The sequence below is a fragment of the Oryx dammah genome, unplaced genomic scaffold (genome assembly GCF_014754425.2).
Source record: "Oryx dammah isolate SB20612 unplaced genomic scaffold, SCBI_Odam_1.1 HiC_scaffold_9, whole genome shotgun sequence".
Lineage (NCBI taxonomy): Eukaryota > Metazoa > Chordata > Mammalia > Artiodactyla > Bovidae > Oryx > Oryx dammah.
This window is the reverse complement of record NW_024070193.1, coordinates 26218236-26240701: the sequence shown is the minus strand read 5'-3', so window position 1 is coordinate 26240701 and position 22466 is coordinate 26218236. Positions and strand designations below refer to the sequence as shown.

The 22466-nt window shown below is 40.6% G+C and overlaps 1 protein-coding gene across 1 annotated transcript in view; it reads left to right on the top strand.

Moving 5' to 3' along the window:
• The window catches only part of SUCLG2 (succinate-CoA ligase GDP-forming subunit beta), a 283370-nt gene that overhangs the window by 248661 nt on the left and 12243 nt on the right, over positions 1 to 22466 (top strand). The window contains exon 10 of the mRNA XM_040246535.1: positions 9751 to 9871. Coding sequence (XP_040102469.1) covers positions 9751 to 9871 — 121 coding nt within the window. The remainder of the gene's footprint in view (positions 1 to 9750; positions 9872 to 22466) is intronic.

The following is a 22466-nucleotide window of genomic DNA, read 5'->3' as shown; positions in this document are numbered from 1 at the left end:
GACTCATTGTGATCCCATGGACTGTAGCCTACCAGGCTCCCCTGTTCATGGGATTTTCCAGGCAATAGTACTGGAGTGGATTGCCATTTCCTTCTCCAGTGGATCTTCCTGACCCAGGGATCGAACCCGGGTCTCCCGAATTGTAGACAGACACTTTACCGTCTGAGCCACCAGGTGCCAGGAGCCAGCATGGGAGATCCCACCCATGACACGGTCATGCGGAGAGGCCTGATGGGGAAGGCGAGTCAGGCCTCAGGGGTTCCCCCTGGAATTTCCTGAGCATGTACCCCAAAAACCAGAGTTGGCCTCATTTTATTGTACTGTGCTTTTCCACTCTTCTGACACTCTCTGGAAAAAGTTAACTTATGGCTTCAGTCTTCTGCATTTGAAAGGAATGTTTCAGCTCAAACCCCCTCTGATGGCTCTCTAACTTGCCTAACAGGTTCCCCCAGTCTTTTTACAACTTGTGAATTGCTTACAGCCCCTCAACCACGAGAGGCACAAAGCTTAAAGCATCTTAAAGATACAGAGCCTTTTCTAAAGAGCTAAAAATTATATTGGTGACAGGTTTTCACTGTTGGCTCAATGACTGCTGCCAGGCCTCCATATTCTTTATATTTTAGGCACCTGAGGGATATAGGAATATAGTAGTTTTGATGTTAGCAACACTAGGCTTTTGAGTTAATTACTTTTCTCTTTATAAATCACTAGAAGGCAGTGGCACCCCACTCCAGCACTCTTGCCTGGAAAATCCCATGGACGGAGGAGCCTGGTGGGCCGCAGTCCATGGGGTCGCTAAGGGTTGGACACGACTGAGCGACTTCACTTTCACTTTTCACTTTCATGCATTGAAGAAGGAAATGGCAGCCTACTCCAGTGTTCTTGCCTGGAGAATCCCAGGGACCGGGGAGCCTCATGGGCTGCCGTCCATGGGGTCGCACAGAGTCGGACACGACTGAAGCGACTTAGCAGCAGCAGCAGCAGCAGCAGCAGCATACTCCTTTTACTTGTTATAAATTGTTGTATCCTTGCTATGTAAGAATGTAACTTTAGTGCTCTGAGAGTGGCACCAGACTTTGGGAAGAACAACATTTTTGACACAAATAAGTCATCTGGTTGACAAACCCTTATCAGAAAAGGGCTGTAAAAAGTTAATTGGCCTTCTGGCTGGAAGATGATGTAAATCACCTAAGACTTGTGTATACAACTAAGTATGCAGAGAAAAAGCCTGGTCTCGATAAGAGTCAGGGCTGCTGACACTGCATAATTCTGTATTACCCATTGATCTCTATGTACAATCAAAAAGTATAAAAGGCCTTCTGAACAATAGGGGATGGGCCAGTCGCTGGACTGGTTTCCCCTGTGTCTCCTCTTTACTCTATTTTCTGGCTGAATTCCCATCTGGGGCATGGAGGCTCGCCATGTCTACTTATTTGCCCTGGCTTCTAAGATCCATGAGAGAGGGAGCCAAGGCAGGGCACCTTCTGATATTCAAACGGACGCCAGTGGCCTAATGTAGATGGTGCAAACTTCTTGTCCTGAAGTTTTATTGGCTTTCCACGTAAACCAAGTTATTCAGCATCTTTTCTCCACTAAATTTTCCTACTATACTATTTCTTCTTAATTTCTTTTATATTTCTCATTAAATAAATAAGCTTTCCTCACCTACGCCGTTCACCCTTCGAATTTCCCGGGATCCACCGGGGCTGGACCCTGGCAACCAGGAAAGAGGAAACATAGTCTGCTTATTTATTTACATATTGTCTAGGACTGCTTTAATGCTACAACAGCAGACTTGAGTAACTGAAACAGAGACTGGCCCTCAAAGCCTAAAATATTTACTAACTAGCCCTTATCCCAGGTGTTCATAGTGTATGTAAAGAATCCACCTGCCAGTGCAGGAGATGCAGGTTTGATCTCTGACTTGGGAAGATCCCCTGGCAGCCCACTCCAGTATTCTTTCCTGGAAATTCCATGGACAGAGGAGCCTGGTGGGCTGTAGGCCATGGGGTCGCAAAGAGTCAGACACGACTGAGTGCACACACCATACTAGTTCTTACCAGAACAAGTGTGCTAACCCCTGGTGTATGTCAGCAGTGCCCCTAAGATCACCCAGCTGTTGCAGACAGCTCTACATGTGATACGGTGAGAAAGAGCCTCATTGACATTGTGATTCCTTAATAGCTAAGAAACCCTAAACTCTCAACCTCAGTCTATCCATGAAATAGAGGTTCTAAAACCCATCTTATAAATTTAATGTGAGTGCACTGTGGATGCTGAATAATGATAGTTCCCTTCCCAACCTCCCTGAAGTCTGCATAGACATATGGAGATGAAAAGCCTTTCAAAACTCATGACATTTGCTCTGTAAGACTCTGATTTGGTTCCTGCTGCTGTAGTCCATCTCGTTTCCCACTGCTTCACATTGGAACTCGCAGCCTCCTGAGACTCCTCCAGGTGCTGTTCAGTTTTTCAGAGGCATCAGGTTCTGTCCTGCCCCCTTGACCTTTGCCCTTAGTGTTCTCTGGTCTTGAAGTACTAACTCCTCATTCTCTCATAATCTACCTGTCCTCTTCTAGACTGTCCTTCAGATACTGTGCTAAATCTCACTGCCTGCATGAGGCCCTCCCTCAGCACACAGTGTGTAACAGGAACCTGTCCTGTGATCTCAGAGTACCCAGTCTGCCTCGCCTTCATGACTGATAATCAGTGTTAATTTAAGATATACATGTAGAATATTACTGGTCTGTGGTATAAAAATCTTTCTTGTCGAACTAGCTACCAACCACACTTTATGGTTAAAGAGTACCTAGCACAGAACAGGCTCTCAAGAATATAATTTTCATTCAGCAATCTGTGAATACTTACCTTTCATTAAAAGGAGCCAGGATAATCTTAAAGAAAAAACAACTGGAGTTTTGATTCTGATGACATACTGGGTGCATAATTTGGTACAAGTCACTTTACATCTCTGAGCCTCCCTTTTCTCATATGTAAAATGTGATAGATAATATTTACCTCACGTGTTTATGGCAGAATCAGCTCTGATAATGAATGAGAGAGTACTAAGCATAGTATATATTGTGGGACCTTAATGGGTTTACTGGCTCCAAGAGACATTTGACAGTAAAGGTGCAGCTCCAGTGATTCTCCAGAACTTTGGCACTCTCGGCTTTCTTATCTGTTAAATGAGGATAAAAATTGTATCCATCTGATATACTACTTATGTGTTTAGTGTATGAATATAAGTAAAATAGAACAGTGCCTACTATGACCTGCTAAATACCTAATTGCTGTTTTGGTTTCTAAATCATATCTGACTCTTTCAAAACCCCATGAACTATAGCCCACCACACTCCTTTGTGCTTGGGATTTCCCAGGCAAGAATACTGGAATGGGTTGACATTTCCTTCTCCATGGGATCCTCCCAAGCCAAGGATCAAACCTGCATCTCCTGCACTGGCAGCTGGATGGGCACCAGGGAAGCCCTTAAATACTTAGGAAACATTCACTATTGCTGTATTTGAGATTATTATGAACATTTTGATTCTTAAAGATTGTGAACATTTTCCTGGGGAAAGTGTACATTCTAACAAAATTTTATAAATAGTTGCAAAGAGTTCACAATTCCCCTGAAATTTACCCTATGCTTTTAAACCAGTCAATCCTAAGGGAGATCAGTCCTGAATTTTCATTGGAAGGACTGATGCTGAAGCTGAAACTCCAATACTTTGGCTACCTGATGCAAAGAACTGACTGATTAGAAAAGACCCTGATGCTGGGAAAGATTGCAGGAGGAGAAGGAGACAACAGAGGAGGTTGGATGGCATCACCAACAGAGAGGTTGGATGGCATCATTGACTCGATGGACAAGAATTTGAGCAAGCTGTGGGATTTGGTGATGGACAAGGAAGCCTGGCGTGCTGCAGTGCATGGGGTCACAAAGAGTCGAACAAGACTGAGCGACTGAAGTGAGCTGATCTGTATATACTGTGCATTACCTTTTGCTGTTACCTGCCTATGAGGTCAAATTCTAAAGGATAAGACTTATCTAAAATTATGTCAAAGAATTTCTGTGTGTGTGAACTTAAACTTATCTGATTGAGATTACCTAGTGTTCATTGTTGTTTAGTTGCCAAGTCGTGTCCCACCCTTCTGCAACCCCATGGATGGTAGCCCACCAGGCTTCTCCGTCTATGAGATTTCCTAGGCAAAAACACTGCGCTGGGTTGCCATTTCCTTCTCCAGGGGATCTTCCTGACCCAGGGATTGAACCTGCATCTCCTGTGTTGCCAGGTGGGTTCTTCACCACTGAGCCACCAGGGAAGCCCACTGTTCAATTCTCAAAGTGATTACATCCCCCCAAAAGGGTTTTATTTGTAATTTTTGTTTGTTTCAGGTTGAGAACTTGTTAAATGCCAAAGCTGTAGCTTTTCTTCTTTTGAAGTTCATTCTTTACCTTTAATTGTGGATTGAAATCTGCAGCTGGAGTGTATTTTGCAAAGCCAAACACACACAAACATTTGAAAAACCTGCATTTGCACTTCCTGGCCACCTGCACAGCAGCCAGCAGCTGCTACAGACCCCTCATTGGGAGTGGCTGTCCGCGATCCAGGGACCTGTGCAGTTGATCTGACACCATAACCTCCTCACTAGATGATCTTTACTTTTATGAAACAGTAAATAGCAACCCTTCTAATCCTCACTCGAGAATTTAGAAAAGCCTACTTCTGAAAGCACTTAGGAATCTTGGGGAGAGTTTCGAATTCATGAAAAGGCCCAGTGCCAACTTTTAAAAACATTCCCTTTGCCAGAGGGGAAAAAAGACTATTAAAAGTTTCTGTTGGTATTGTCATGGAGCAGCAGTTAGGGGTTATAATAATAAATGAACATGTGAGGCACACATTGCAGATTTGACATGCTTTATAAATGCCAAATAATAATAATGATGATGTCACAAGGCTTTCATTTTCAGACTGTCTTAATTTCATTCTCAGTTTGAGATTGCAGATTATAGTAGAAATCAGCCCAAAGTGAAAGCTTAAATCAGATTTCCATTAAAGTCCTTGACTACAGAAAATTAGTTTGTAGGAGGAGACAACCACATCATCTCTGGTGGTGTGGGGTCTTTCCGTCACCCTTGTGGTGATTTCATTGTGGTGCCCATGGTACACCGTGTTTCCCAAACAACCCCGTGTCCCTGAGCTAAGCAGCCTGTTCACTTCTGTGTCTTGCTGTTCTTCTTATAAAAATATTAACTGCTTTGTTAGTATCACTCATACTCTTTCTCTCCTTCTCTTTCTCTCCCATACACATTCTGTCATGCTCTCTCTCTCACTGGTTGTCTTTCTTAGTGTCTCTCATGCTCCCACATGGTTGCTCTGTATTTCTCATCTCACATTTGCTCACATAGTCACACTTCTCTCTTTCCCATCACTCCCCTTTTCACCCCAAGGGAGACTTTCAAGGCTTGTCTTCACCTAGCTCTGGGAAAGAAAGTAATAAGCCAAAAGAACCAAGTTCCCATCCCTAGCCTCTGGTGCCTTCCAGTCTACCTCACCTGCATTTTCTCAGGTTATTTCCCCATTCAGCCTGTAGGTCCTAAGTGAACCAGGTTGCATAACAGCTCTGCCTTCATCCTGGCTGCCCTCTGTTACCTGAGTTGCTGCTCTCTCTTTTTCTTTGTCACCTGGAACATCACAGCTTCCAAAAGGCCCCTCTTGCTACAATAGTCTGCACCACTGGTGGTGCCCTGGTCTTAGCTCCATGAGACTATGGAGGTAGGACTGCAGTTGACAGTTTACTAGTCTGACTCTCAAACTCCTCTTTGTTCTTTGTGTACAGTGATGACACCTTACTCATCTCCATATCCCAAGGACTTAACTCTGTTGTGTCTAATGTAAGGGAGATGACCATTCAGTGTCTATTGAAATTAATTTATTCCAGTCTTTAAACTATTATTTATTAGGTGATTGCACTATGTCATGGATTACATTAGATCCTTATTAAAAAAAAAAACACACACACACACAAAAAACTCCTGTTGTAGAGGAGCACAGAGGTGGCCTGCCCTGAGTGTCGTGCCTAGGGCATGGAGATGCGGGGTGGATATACTACACTTGAGAACAGCTATTCTTCTTTCAGCACACCGAACAAAGCCACCTATTCCCCCCCCTTTCGAAAAGAGGACTTTTCTGAGGGTTCAATACTGGTTGAAGTGGTTGACTCACTTTTAGGTACAAGTTGTTGTATGAAGAGTATCTGTTTTTATTTGTCAGATGCTAATTAAACATAATGAGAGACTGATGTGAGAGATTCAAAGGAACTTATACTGTATGAGGCAATAGCAGTGTCACAGCTCATATCTGATACTGACTCCAGGGTATGTATCTACTGAGTAGAACTGAATCACAGGGCCAGAGGCATCTTCCTGCCTCTAGTCCCCCACTCCTGCCACTGTGGATGACTTTACGTGTGTTCGTGGTATGTGGTGTGACTACTCTCTAGAATGATTATACGGTTTTAGATGGATTAAACAAAATAATTCACCATAACTTGATGATAGAGAAAAGCTTCACTGAGAATTTGTTGACATCTGAACTCATCCTTAAAGAATATACAAGTTGGACCATGGCAGAGATGTACATGGGCCAGTGTGTACTTTTCTAGAAAGCTTAGTTCTTCTACAGAAACTGAGTAAGCCTCAGCTGTTCCTGAGTTTCTCTCTTGGACCCTGTGGAGTCATTATTGCTCTTAAGTGTATTTTTCTTCCATTGTTCTGGCAAACTTCTCTCCATCCCACAGCTATTTGGAAACTACTGCTGTACCAAGCCTCAATACTAACAGCATTTAATAGCCATCATTAGAAAGCAAACTTCTGCTTACCAGTCAGCCTGCTGTGAATAGTAATGGGAGATTTCTTTTTTGGGAGTAGCCCCAATCTCTTAATTAGTTTGAAAAATATTGCTCATTTATTTTATTCTTAAAACATTACCTTTTTGCTGAACGTTAATAAGTTCATTTTTCTGTCACATTCAATTCAACATAGCTGCAGTCTGCTGAAAGGTTTCCTTCTTGTACATGCTGTCTGGGTAACCTGTCCACTTTCACCGTTGCTTATGTCAGGAAATGCATGTATAAATATCCATAAAGTACCTTGCATGCCCAGTCGCTTCATGTCTGACTCATTGTGACCCTATAGACTGTAGCCCGCCAGGCTCCTGTCCATGGGATTCTGCAGGCAAGAACAGTGGAGTGGGTTGCCGTGCCCTCCTCCAGGGGATCTTCCCAACCTAGGGATTGAACCTGGGTCTTCTGTGTTTCTAGTACCACAGGTGGATTTTTAACCACTGAGCCACCCAGGAGGTCCCATAAAGTACCTTATAGGCATGTAATAAGCATGTCATGTGACTTATCTCATTTAGGCCTTTCAATAACTTTATGGACTAGGTACTATTATTCCCATTTCATAGGTGAGAAAGCCATATTCAAGATAGTGTATGTCCCTTGCCCAAGATTCTAGCTCTACGAGCTGGCATGAATGAAGTATCCACAGGCCATCCAGAAGCTGACGTGGAGCCTCACCTCTGCTGCTCGTTAGCTGTGTAACATTGGGACAAATTGTGTGGGTTTTCTGAATGGCTTTATCTGGTATAGAGGGTTAATCCTCACTGTACTTACTGTACATACTGCGAGTATCAAAATTAAAAATGAAAGTTCATGTAATGGCACTTTTAAAGCAGTTGAGTGCTGAACAAATGTAAGGTGTTCTTTTCTCATGTGTTTTGTGTAGTTAATTCAGCATATTGGAATAAATGGAATTTAAAAATGGCATGCAGCACACACATATATGCTTTGCAATTAGTGTGGCAGAATTTAATTGTCACTCCATTGTTGGAATTTTAATGCCTCCAGCTTGATGAATAGCCATTATCTGTGGGTGTTATCAATTAATCTAGGTAATGAATTCTCTTCATTATCTCGTTCTTCATGTTAATTATACAGGATTTTCTTAAACCTATTTATCAAGTCAGGGCAAGTACAATTTTTTTTGGGGGGGGCCACGTGCCTTTGAGTATGGAATATGTACAAACAGGTTAACATGATGGGTTTAAATTTACATTTCAGAAAAATTCTAGTCAGTAGCATGTAGTGTAAACTTGTATCTCTTTATTGGGAGGGTCTGTTTTTAATTTAAAAGGTCATTCATTATCTAAGATTATTAAGCTACCTATGAATTTTAAGTATTAATATATACTTCTGGCTTATCAAAGAAGTATTAAGGAGACATACAAAAATTTGAATTTTTACCTATTAAAACAAATAATGTCACTAGTTTTAAAAGGTACCATGACAGGTAAAAATTCAAGTATAAACTATAAAGAGAAAAGATACAAGTACATGAATTTTTTTTTAATATAAATTTATTTATTTTAATTATAGGTTAATTACTTTACAATATTGTATTGGTTTTGCTGTACAAAACATGAATCCGCCACAGGTATACATGTGTTCCCCATCCTGAACCCCCCCTCCCTCCTTCCTCCCCGTACCATCCCTCTGGGTCGTCCCAGTGCACCAGCCCCAAGCATCCAGTATCACGCATCAAACCTGGACTGGTGATTCATTTCATATATGATATTATACATGTTTCAATGCCATTCTCCCAAATCATCCCACCCTCTCCCTCTCCCACAGAGTCCAAAAGACTGTTCGATACATCTGTGTCTCTTTTGCTGTCTTGCATACAAGGTTATCATTACCATCTTTCTAAATTCCATATACATGTGTTAGTATACTGTATTGGTGTTTTTCTTTCTGGCTTACTCTGTATAATCAGCTCCAGTTTCATCCACCTCATTAGAACTGATTCAAATGTATTCTTTTTAATGGCTGAGTAATACTCCATTGTGTATATGTACCACAGCTTTCTTATCCATTCATCTGCTGATGGACATCTAGGTTGCTTCCATGTCCTGGCTATTATAAACAGTGCTGCAATGAACATTGGGGTACACATGTCTCTTTCAATTCTGGTTTCCTCGGTGAGTATGCCCAGCAGTGGGATTGCTGGGTCATAAGGCAGTTCTATTTCCAGTTTTTTTAAGGGATCTCCACACTGTTCTCCATAGTGGCTGTACTAGTTTGCATTCCCACCAACAGTGTAAGAGGGTTCGCTTTTCTCCACACCCTCTCCAGCATTTACTGCTTGTAGACTTTTGGATCGCAAATGGTACCTCAGTGGTACCTCTTTGTGGTTTTGATTTGCATTTCTCTGGTAATGAGTGATGTTGAGCATCTTTTCATGTGTTTGTTAGCTATCTGTATGTCTTCTTTGGAGAAATGTCTATTTAGTTCTTTGGCCCATTTTTTGATTGGGCCGTTTATTTTTCTGGAATTGAGCTACAGGAGTTGCTTGAAGTACATGAAGTTTTAAATGACACTACTTATAACAGTACCAGACAGCAATATAAGACAAAGCAGAAGACGGTATATAAGAAATATGTGGCTTATTCATTTTGAATTCAGAGAAGTGATTGATAAGATAATTTGGGTTAATGTGGTAATGTTATTTAGTGATATTTATTAATTAAGTACTAAATTTTAACTTTCTTAACATCTTGGTCCTTTTATTGTATTCTTTTTTTTTTTTTAAAGACAGCATTATTTTAATCTTTGTTAATTAGCCAGTTACTTGAGGGAAGGCTGACTGTCAGCATTTTGATGAGCACCTTCCTATTTCGATTTCAGGTTGAAGCCATCCTAGTCAATATTTTTGGTGGAATTGTCAACTGTGCCATCATTGCCAATGGGATCACCAAAGCCTGCCGAGAGCTGGAACTCAAGGTGCCACTGGTGGTCCGGCTTGAAGGTAAGTTACCACAGATGTCCACAGTGCCAGGACATCCTTCTTCAGGATCAGGTGACCAGCATGTTCTGCATTCACAGACTTACTGAGACAACACAAGGAAACACTGGGTTACATAAGATGACACAAATGCAGTACAGCAGTGCCTCTCTGAACTTCTGATCTGGTTTGCAGCTCTCCAAGAAGAGCATATGTTATAAGTCTCCAAATTTTCCAAACATATTCCAGAGTGGAACCCTTTTATTATGAATCATATCATGAGTTGGTGTTCTGGGGAAAACACTCTGAGAAATGCTGCTCCAAGAATTTTTTATCATGAGACAGCAGAGGTTCTCAAACTTTTTCATCTAATACTTAATTGATTAATAAATTAATTTGTAATAAAAATAACTACTTGGAAATTTTTAAATACTTATTTTTAAGTAATAATTTAATTTTTATATTATATATTTTATATAAATATATATACTATATAATTATAAAGAATAACTATATCTTTTAAATTTTAGTAATAATAGCAGTATCGCTTTATGGTTTTACAAATCCCTTTAATATCTAGCTTAATAATTGCTTCTGTATCAGAACTTTTGCAATATGTTGTTTTGATAAAAGTATATGAATAAAATCTGGCCTTACAGAGTCATATATCTGAAAAAGTGAGCAGTTCTTAATAATCATTTTATATAATTCTGAACATTAATCCTTGTTACTACACTAAAACCTAATGAGTAATAGTTTCTTTATTAAGGATTAGTTTTAATGAAGAATCTGAAACTATTTCAATGCACTTTTTATACTCTGTTATATTAAAATCCATTGGTCTGTCTTAGGAAGTAGATTTTACACATGTGTGACTTATTGATCATTTGGAACATTTTGGATTGTGCAGATCTTCCGAAGGTTAGCACATTTCAACATACAGCATCGAAAAATTCACATCAGTTAATATCACACCATTATCAGTAAAGCTTCTTAGTATTGAGAAGTTGTCAAAGTGGTGGATGCAGATTTTCCAGAATTCTAATTTTCATTTGAAAATACAAATTTTTCTCAGGATCCATAGGATGGTAAACTGTTTTCCTTGCAGTAACAGTCTTAATTCACCCATTTTGGGGACAGTGTCTACCAGATATCTAAGACTGAACAAGTGTATTATGTTCTTTGTTATTCCAAGAAAAAATAATATTCCATAGAAGAGTGGGGTTTTAGCTTGCTACTCAAACAATTATAACATGCTTTTCATCATAGTTTGGTATACAGCTGAGTGCTTTTTGTATACTGCCCATTTGATCACACAGAGTATTAGAAAGATGTGTATTCAAGGGTTGAAACTTAATAAAATTACTATTTTTTTTTCGTTAAGGACATTCTTACTTAAAAGTGGAAAGTTTTCCTTGTGAATGTGAGGTGGTGAAAAATAAAATGAATACTAGTACACATCAGAGCTGCTTGATCCTTACTAACATGCCAGCAGTTTTATCTACAGTTACTTTTGCTTCATCAGGGCAGATGCCAACAGAGAAGTATTATTATTATTATTACTACTTTAAAAATAGTTCTTAGGTCAGGGACCTCACCCAGGGTTCTGTAAGCTACACTTTGAGGAACACTGTAGTGGAGAAGCAGAAACAGACAGTTTGATGTGAAAACTATGCAAAAGTCCCATCCACATCATCAGCAAATTCACATTACAATGATCAAGCAGACTCCACTAGTATCATTTTGGGGACAGTTTAATTTGTCCATTCACCATTCTGGTACTATAATTCCATAGAGACCTTCTTCTCAAGATAAAGTCCAAGGATATTTTGACACTGACTATGTAGCACTGTTTTCTTTTGAAGTCTAACCTCCAGAACAGCTGAAGTCCATTTTTCTCTGCTTGCTTCTTTCTTTGTGTCTCTTTCTTCCCTTACCCCCTACCTCCTTGAGATTTTCTAGCTCATAGACTTAGATGTACACCATATGGACTTGACAGAAATAATGATCACAAAGGAAAAATGAAAATAGCAGGGGCTCCAGTTGGCAAAGTTTAATATGGACATTAAAACATATAATTGAATTAAAAGTTCTTACAAATGTAAATGTGACATGATTGGTCTCAATAAAAATAATTTCAATGAAAGGATAATGATTGAAATGATTGGCAAGGCTGCAGTGCAGATTCATCAGGTAATTAGTGTGTTCATCAGTGTATTTATAACTCTGATTAAAATGTTGATCTCAAACTGTTTTCAGGGTCAAAATGACCAGTGAGCCTCAGATTCTAAAAGTCAGCTCTTCATGTATTCTTAAAGGGGAGCAGGTCTCCATGAGCAATTCAGGGTTTGAAACGTCTTAAGTCTATTAGACCATTGGATTTGTATTTTTTTTTTTTTTTAGATTTGTATCTTTTAAATTAAAACATTAGCTAGGTATACGCTTATGGTTTTTAAATTAAGTAATATTATAAGTACTATGTGTAAGCTATTGAGCTTTAGACATTAAGGAGTGTGCTTAGACCTATAAGAAATTATGTCAGTTACTAGATAACTGGGGAAATAAAATAAAAAGTAAAATTAACAGTACAAGCTAATATATATATATAAAACGTAAACCATTGTTTGCCCTAAGAAAATCTGCTTCTATATTAATAGCAGTAGCTTTTGGGGCATCTCACAAAATCACCAGCCTGGCTTTTGGAAATGTTCATACCTAATGGCAACCCACTCCAGTATTCTTGCCTGGAAAATCCCATGGAAGGTGGGCTACAGTACATGGGGTCACAAAGAGTTGGACATGACTGAGTGACTAACACTTAAGGATGTCCACCATCTCATGGGGAACTGAAGATGAGCTTGAAGAGGATACTGGGCTCCAAATATATGTAGCCTACAAATGTGGAGGGTGACACTTTCTGCCAGTCCCTTCATTTTATCGTCTTAGTTTGCTGTCTTGGCTCTGATCATAGATAACAAAATACAGAAATTTGGTGATTGTATTATCCATAAAGACAACCAGATACAAACCAGGCTCTGTGCTCTTTATGCTAAGGGACTAAAGCGTGTGTTCTTTAAGTTGAGCCTGTTGTAGCTCAGCCCACATTCATTATCATACCTTGTATTTTGTTTTCTGAAGTATAGTTGATTTAGAATGTTGTGTTAATTTTTACTATATATATGTACTTTTTCATATTCTTTTCCATTATGGTTTATCATAGAATATTGAATATGGCATATCCTTTTTTAAAAAAAACTCACTCAATATTGACTACTGTAATTATAGTACATTTACAGATATAAATTAGCAGTGATATGTTATGAAAAGAAGATTTTCAAGCTGAATGTGGAAATAACTAAGCTTTGAATCTTTGAAAAGAAGGAAGAAGGAGGAAATTTGTAAAGGACCAGAAGGAAGTTGTCAGATCTGTTACATATTTGGGAGTTGGTACTTGGATCATAACAGTGGCAGAAACTGAAAGCCAGAACCCGAGTAGATCAGTAGGCTCTCCTGGAGAAAGCAGTGTATTTGTAGCAGCATGTTATGGATGAAAAGAACTGAGTGGGACAATTAAGTTAGTAGCCAGAATTTAACAGTATCATCTAAAACCCAGGCAAATTTGCCAGATAGAGATAAAATTGAATAGGAACAAAAACAGAACTAGAAAAAGAGATGAGAGAAAGTGGGGCTCTAAAGTTTAAGTCTATGACCAGAACAATGGCACAGTTACTGGACTTGGGAAAGTCAAAAGTGGAAACTAGATAGACTTGGAGAGGATGACATTAAGGTGTAGTCATCCTTTATTTGCTCAAACTACCGCACAGTTGCACTCATCTCACATGCCAGCAAAGTAACGCTCAAAATTCTCCAAGTCAGGCTTTAACACTGTGTGAACCATGAACTTCCACATGTTCAACCTGGATTTAGAAAAGGCAGAGGAACCAGAGATCAAATTGCCATAATCTGTTGGATTGTAGAAAAAGCAAGAGAATTAAAAAAAAAAAATCTGCTTCATTGACTATGCTAAAGTCTTTGTGTGGATCACAACAAACTGGAAAATTCCTAAAGAGATGGGAATACCAGACCACCTGACTTGCCTCCTGAAAAATCTGTATGAAGGAAAAGAAACAACAGTTAGAACTAGACGTGGAACAACAGACTGGTTCCAAATAGGAAAAGGAGTATGTCAAGGCTGTATATTGTCACCTTGCTTATTTAACTTCTATGCAGAGTACATCATGAGAAACGCTGGGCTGGAAGAAGCACAAGTTGGAATCAGGATTGCCGGGAGAAATATCAATAACCTCAGAGATGCAGATGATACCACCCTTATGGCAGAAAGTAAGGAGGAATTAAAGAGCCTCTTAATGAAACTGAAAGAGGAGAGTGAAAAAGCTGGCTTAAAACTCAACATTCCAAAAACTAAGATCATGGCATCCAGTCCCATCATTTCATGGCAAATAGATGGGGAAACAGTGGACACAGTGGCTGACTTTATTTTGGGGGGCTCCAGAATTACTGCACATGGTGATTGGAGCCAAGAAATTAAAAGATGCTTGTTCCTTGGAAGAAAAGTTACGACCAACCTAGACAGCATATTCAAAAGCAGAGACATTACTTTGCCAACAAAGGTCCGTCTACTGAAAGCTATGGTTTTTCCAGTAGTCATGTATGGATGTGAGAGTTGGACTATAAAGAAAGCTGCTCAAAATTCTCCAAGCCAGGCTTCAGCAATATGTGAACCGTGAACTTCCAGATCTTCAAGCTGGTTTTGGAAAAAGCAGAGGAACCAGAGATCAAATTCCCAACATGAGCTGGATCATGGAAAAAGCAAGAGAGTTCCAGAAAAACATCTATTTCTGCTTTATTGACTATGCCAAAGCCTTTGACTGTGTGGATCACAATAAACTGTGGAAATTTCTGAAAGAGATGGGAATACCAGACCACCTGACCTGCCTCTTGAGAAATCTGTATGCAGGTCAGGAAGCAACAGAACTGGACATGGAACAACAGCCTGGTTCCAAATAGGAAAAGGAGTACGTCAAGGCTGCATATTGTCACCCTGCTTATTTAACTTCTATGCAGAGTACATCATGAGAAACGCTGGACTGGAAGAAACACAAGCTGGAATCAAGATTGCCAGGAGAAATATCAATAACCTAGATATGCAGATGACCCCACCCTTATGGCAGAAAGTGAAGAGGAACTAAAAAGCCTCTTGATGAAAGTGAAAGAGGAGAGTGAAAAAGTTGGCTTAAAGCTCAACATTCCGAAAACGAAGATCATGGCATCTGGTCCCATCACTTTATGGCAAATAGATGGGGAAACAGTGGAAACAGTGTCAGACTTTATTTTGGGGGGCTCAAAAATCACTGCAGATGGTGATTGCAGCCATGAAATTAAAAGACACTTACTCCTTGGAAGAAAAGTTATGACCAACCTAGATAGTATATTCGAAAGCAGAGACATTACTTTGCCGACTAAGGTCGGTCTAGTCAAGGCTATGGTTTTTCCTGTGGTCATGTATGGATGTGAGAGTTGGACTGTGAAGAAGGCTGATCGCCAAAGAATTGATGCTTTTGAACTGTGGTGTTGGAGAAGACTCTTGAGAGTCCCTTGGACTGCAAGGAGATCCAACCAGTCCATTCTGAAGTAGATCAGCCCTGGGATTTCTTTGGAAGGAATGATGCTGAAGCTGAAACTCCAGTACTTTGGCTACCTCATGAGAAGAGTTGACTCATTGGAAAAGACCCTGATGCTGGGAGGGATTGGGGGCAGGAGGAGAAGGGGATGACAGAGGATGAGATGGCTGGATGGCATCACTGACTCGATGGACATGAGTCTGAGTGAACTCCAGGAGTTGGTGATGGACAGGGAGGCCTGGTGTGCTGCAATTCATGGGGTCACAAAGAGTTGGACATGACTGAGCGACTGAACTGAACTGAACTGAACGTCAAAGAATTGGTGCTTGGAGAAGAATCTTGAGAGTCCTTTAGACAGCAAGGAGATCCAACCAGTCCATTCTAAAGGAAATCAGTCCTGAATATTCATTGGAAGGACTGATAGTGAAGCTGAAACTCCAATACTTTGGCCACCTGATGCAAAGAACTGACTCATTTGAAAAGACTCTGATGCTGGAAATGATTGAAGGTGGGAGGAGAAAGGGATGACAGAGGATGAGCTGGTCGGATGGCATCACTGACTCAATGGACATTAGTTTGAGTAAACTGCGAGTTGGTGATAGACAGGGAGCCCTGGCATGCTGCAGTCAATGGGGTCACAATGAGTTGGACACGACTGAGCAACTGAACTGAACTGAACATCCTTTATTTGAGATGAAGCTGTAATATCAGTTGGAATCTGTTTGGCAGCAGAGATATGGTAGTACAGGGGAAGATCCAAAGAGAAGTATGATGGACAAGTGGACAAGTCACCTCCATTTTGAAGGGCCCTGTAAACCATACTCAGGACTCAGGTCATTGGGAATTATTCCCCAGTAGCACAGCTCAGTTAAAATGAGAAACCAATCAAAACCCCAAATCCCTTGTCACAGAAAGTCTTGTTCTCAGTACTTTTAGTGGGGAAGAAGTTGCTAACCACAGGGCCCTCTCAGGAATTTCTCTTAGACTCAATATAAATGTTTTTGTTTGCTTTCTTATTGGTTAGAACATAAATTCTGTACCTCTCACAAATCTCTCTGCATTCAGTTATATATTACCTAACCTTAGAGTATCATTTGGATCCTTCTGTTTTTCTAAATATAGCAAACTTTTCTTTGTCCCTGGTGACAGAGAAAGGCAAAGTGGTACAAAGAAGCAGAAACATTTTGAACAAGTCTAGTGATAGTTTTTGTTTAACTTGACACCATAGTTTGTTTTAGCTGAGATAAACTTCAAAAATAACGTTTTTTGTATTAGTCCTAAAATTGGTTCACATTCTCAGAACACCACCATTGTCTGCCTAGTTAGTAAAAGTGAGATGAGAAATGGATGTCCGCCATCCCAGCATCTTATGAAAAGCCAAGCAATGACACATGAAAGTGAAGTGTGATAGAAAAACCTTACCAGAATCTGAATTACAATAATAAAAAAATATTGCTAATATTTATTGGCTGCTTTCTAAGATACTTTGACACATAGCTGTAGAGTCTGAACAAATGTGAGGTTTTTAATGATCCAGATAAGAGATATTTTGAAAGCCTGATCATGTGATTCATTACTAGGTTAGCATCTATTTCCTATAAACGGAGAAGGTGGCCCCTCTTGGCTGTTATGTGACTATTCAGAAGAGCCGAGTTCCTTGCCGTAAGTCTCACCAGTTTGTGGGTCCACATTTTAAAGACTGTTGCCATACATGGTGTACTAGAAATGTCCAGATGTGAAAAGTTTTATTCAATCAAATCAGGCTGTATTTAGTGGGATTTTGTGGACAAATCTTTGTTCTCAGCTGTATAATAATTACAGGCTATTTTACCAGTGGATAAGGAAAGGATTACTCTCTGAAAATTTGGTGACTTTATAATTACATGTGTTTACCTGCCTTATCAGAATAGACTTTATCAACTGAGATATAGGATTATTTTTATTTAAAAGACTCTTTGGTAAATTGAACAAGTACACTTTTGCGGGGAGTTTAGCTTTTATAGAACTTTGTTCCTGACATGAATAAAGAACAAATGAAATGAGTTTTATTTTTTCCTTCCTTTTTGAAATGTATACAGACTTGGCACAGAAATTACCTAGATGGTTAGTTTAGCCCAACCTGTGATCCGACTGAGAAATGTACAGACATTTATTGACAACTTGGTGTGTTTAGCGTGCAGATGTGTTTTAGCCAAGGCTCTGTATTTCACATGGGAAGTTTTATGGTGCTGGATCAGAATCTGCTAAAACCTTCAGGAGTTTTCTTTTTCAGAATTGATTTTTCTTTCTTACTATCCCACTTCAGTCTGCAGCTAACTTCTGTGTCTCAGATATGCCTGAAGAAGAATTTACTTTTCTCGCGGGTGTTCATTATAATTCAAAGTTAAGTTCATAAGGAAGTAATAATGAGTCTAGACAATCTATAGATTGGAATCTGTTTCTCATAGCCAAATCTCAATTTAATTTTTTCACTCAGTACCAAAATTTTGTTTCAGCAACATAAACATCTTAACTTTTCTTTTGCCAAATGTCTTTAGAAACAAGAATCCCTTGTGGTATCCCTCCTTATCCTTCCAATCTCACTAATGTTCCATAAACTTTCTAAAGTTATTGAGAATGTAAACATCCCTGAGTCAGAAACTTTGTCTTCTGTTTCTCTTATTAACACTTTCTTGATAAGCCTTCCTGAAATACAGACAGATTGGACCCACAGCCGGATGTATGCACATCAAGTGTCCTTCTTAGCAGGGACACAGAGAAATTGCTGTGCAGTGCTTTGGTCTGCTTAAGGAGAAAAGAAACCTTGAGCACTGAAGCATTAAGAGACAGCCACTGAGCCTTCAGCTGTGTCCATCTACTTGGCAGCCGTCCATTCATCGAGGCTTCAGTTATGCTAGGATATGAGACCTGGAGAGGAGAGTGTGATTGTCTTTGTGACTCCCATCAGAAAGTCAGCTATGGCAGATTGACTGTGAGTGACTAGCTTGGGAAAGTTTTCATTCAGAAGGTTTGTGCTCTAGGCTTACTGCTTATACTCTGAGACTGCAGAGACCAAGGGATGCCCCGCTGAGTGGCAGCACCATCCTGGGCAGAGTAAGCACAGATGCCCAGCAGGACTGGCGTCTGGCTCTATTTGATAGCACCACTGGCCTCTGCCTTCTTGCATTTTCCTTTCTCAGTTCCTGCTCCCTGCAAGATGAGATGGGCCTGGTCCTCACCTGCACCCCAGCCTCCCCGAGTATATCTTCCCTTCTCGCTGTGTTTCAGTTCTCATGTAGCTGTCATTGGGAGCACAGCTCCTGGATGAGGGTTCTGATGTTTTCTGTCAGGGCATGTCTCTCTTCCTCTCTGTTTGATTCTCATTTTTCTTCTGTCCCTAGTCTTCCAGTTTCCATTTTCTGCACACCCCATTCCTCACCTGACTTTCTGCCTCACTTTCTTTGTCTCCCTCCTTCAGTGTCACCAGTGGGTGCTTCTTTACTGGGACCATTTTCACTTCACGTTGACATCTGTCTCCTCTCCTCCTTTTTTATCACTAGCATCTTCTTCCTGTGTCTCTTCCATCGTGTTTAATTCATCATCACCAGGTTAAACAAAATGAGCCATTGGAGACAATCTTGTTCTGTCAACAAGACTTAAATCCTCTCATTGTCTCAATCGATAAACACTTCTAAATGCTTAAACTTTGCCACTCTTAAACCTTAGACCAAGTCTCACAGGACCTACCTAAAGTATTAAGCTAGTTAAAGCTTTTTGTGATCTACTATTTAAGTTTCCAGACAAAAGAGTCTACTGTATTTGGCAGTTTGCACTCTAATTTTACCCGTTGGTAGTTTGTGTGACTAACTTGCACAAGTGAAAGCCTTCTGCACTTCAAGGAAGCAGTCAGTATAATTACAGGACTAGGGCTCCTTCAAGGAAGATGGCCTCTGTTTTATGCAGCATTTTTTTTTTTTTTCAGTTTTATGGATGTGACAACTTTAAATTCTCTGACCACCTCAGTAAATCAGATGTTTAGTGTAAGGTTTTAATGGCATTGTACTTGGAAACCCCCCTACTCTGACCTTCTCACTCCCTCTTTTTCTTTCTTGGTGCCTCTACCCCCTCAGCCTCTCACTAGGGCCAGCCAGCTTCCTCAATTCCCTAGAAGTCCAGATCCCACAGACTGTCAATCGTTTAAGCTCCTCTGATAACCATCCCTCCTGTTGTCCACAACCCATCCAGCCAGACAGTGTTATTGGGATCTTTGAGGGGACCAAACAGATTTTTCCCTGTCTGGGTTCTGATACCATGAGAAATAAGAAAAAGGACAAAGGAAAAATATCACCTTCATTCCTGGTAGAGAAGTTGACGTAGGTAACTTACTGTGTACTAAAAGTGAGCTGTTACTCTGCCTAACTCCCATATTAGGCAGCTGTCCACAGCCAGTCATGGGTACTGCTGGACTTGGATGGGCCTCCCTCCCCTATCCCAGGGCAGAATGCTGAGGAGCAGAGGTTAACCTGGGCTGACTGTGAGCATCACGGCAGAAGGAAGGCCAGAGGATGGGGCTGGGCCATCCCTGCCAACTTTCTCCTTTATACATTTGGTCAGATACAGCCCTCCACTGCCACTGTGGAGTCTCTCAGAGAAGAGATGGGGCATATTATGCCAATGACTGCCCCCTGCATGGAGGGAAAATGCCCCTGTCAGGTACATCGCAGGTCATTAGTCTGCCTTAGGAGTGGACTGCCTTTTGGTCAAGTGCCCACCCCAGTCTAAGCAGTGGACGTCTCTTCAAAAACAAGTTGATTTTCTGAGCATAAGCTTGGGGTGGGGCACTTTAATGAGGAGCAATGGGGACTGTCATATCCTGAGTCCTGCTTATGACCTCACAGTACTGCCATCTGCTCCCTGAGTATTTTCCCTGTGACCAGTCAGTTCCTTATGTAACATTTGAAAGTCGTATTCTATCAGCCATCATAGAGGAAGAGAGAGAAAACACATAGCTATGAGGGAAAAGACAGCAGATTCAGTCTGTGCTGTTTTACAGGTGACAGGCATGCTCTGTTTATAAGCCTCTCCCAGAGTGCACCACCTTGAGTATATAATACCAGAGACAGAACTGCCCAAACTGAGAGACTTTCTCATGGAATGTTTTAGGACAGGAATGACAAATAGCTTTCATGTCATGCCACCTTCTATATATTTATTGGCAGTAGCTGCCAGGAGTGCTATGCCAAGGAAGACGCCAAGGCTGTAACCCCGGTCAGTAGGAAAAAGTTCTGTGATCATTATTGATGTGGGTAAGGAGAGTGAGGGCACTTGAGCCAAGTACTGAACATTGTCGATTCAAGGAGATCATAGGTGGGATCTTCATCCCTAGAAATATCACAACCCATGCACCAGAAGTAGGAAGCAGCAGCTTAAAGCTGGAGAAGCACCAGAGGAAACTGGGCCACAGGGCCAAAAATTTGGATGGTATACCACAAGATCTGCAGACTTTTTCTGTAAACAACAGGATTTTTTTTTAGGCTTTGTGAGCCATGTTATTCCCTGTTGCAATTACTCAGCTCTGCCATCATGGTGCCGAAGCAGCACAGACAATACAGAAAGGAATGGGCATGGTTATGCCACAGTAAATCTTATTTTACAGAAGCAAACGGTGGGACATAGTTTGTTGCTTCATGTAGAGAAGAGACTAGCATCAAGACCTAGAACTCTGGAAACTCACCCTGGTACCTATGTCTAAATCTCTTTCTGTCCTCAGCTTTGGAAGATTTCATTGAGATCCAACAAAGCATTTGACAGGCAATATTAAGCTCTCCAAATCTAACTTCTTTTCAGCAAAACGTTAACAATGATGTCTACTCAGAGATTTCTCCCAGGTATGTTCAGAGTATGTGCAGTGATGCAGTCATGTTACCTCACTTCTTAGGCAGCAGTGGGTTCCAAAGATAGCATATCAGACAGCAGTCTCACACCACCGAAATTACGTATGAAGACCCCTGCGATCACTGTAAGTTAGAATATATCAATACAGGGATTGAAAGCCATGAGGTGTACTGAAGGAAGGCATGAAAGGGAAGTCCACATGCAGGTAGATGTTCAGGTGAAGGAACATTCCTTCTTTCTTAGAACATTCTTACCTGAGCAGGTGCAGACTGTAATGTATCCTACTTGCCAGAGGGCTCCTCCTATTCTAGTTTAGGCTCACTCCTGAGCCTTTGGTTTACATTAATATCTGTGTTACTTGTCTGAGAGTTCATACAGATGAGAGGAAGAACATAGGCATCTGTCACAAGCCCTCAACCATTATGTTAGATCTGATCCTAAACCTGCTTGTGTGATCATAAACACATACATACCATTCAAGGAAACGTAAAAAATCTGGCAGTCAGCTTCCTGCCACCTCCGGCTGTCATCATAGGAATTCTACTCATGTTCACAGCCTGGGCATTTGGTTTTTTTCTTACCAAGTGAGAAGAAATCATTGAAGCCAGTAGGTATGTATGATACAGCCCCACAGGCTATCTTATGTCATCTTCAATTTTTATAAAACATAAGGGATACGCAGTATTCAGTAAGATACTCATCCAGCTACAGTGACTTTCCCAGGTTGCTCAGCTAGTCAGTACCAAACAAAGTTTAAATCTCAGCTTCCTCATCTGTGAAACGGGAATAAAAATATATCAGCCTCACAGGGATATTCTAAGGAACAGATGAATTCTAAAATAACCTAGAATGATCCCTGTCTCAGTGATTGTCAGCTCTCATTTTTATCTGAGGTTTTATGCACAACTCGAGTGATTCCATATGGATGGACTCCTGCAGGGTGCTAGCTGTAAGATGCCCGTCATCTTAGACGAATGAGGGGCCACAGATGCAGCAGGAGCTTTGCTTCTGATCCTCAATGAATTATTCCATTTCCAACAATACAATCACAAGACACAAGAGATGTGATAAGCTTTCTAAATTTACGTGTCACCAAGAAAATG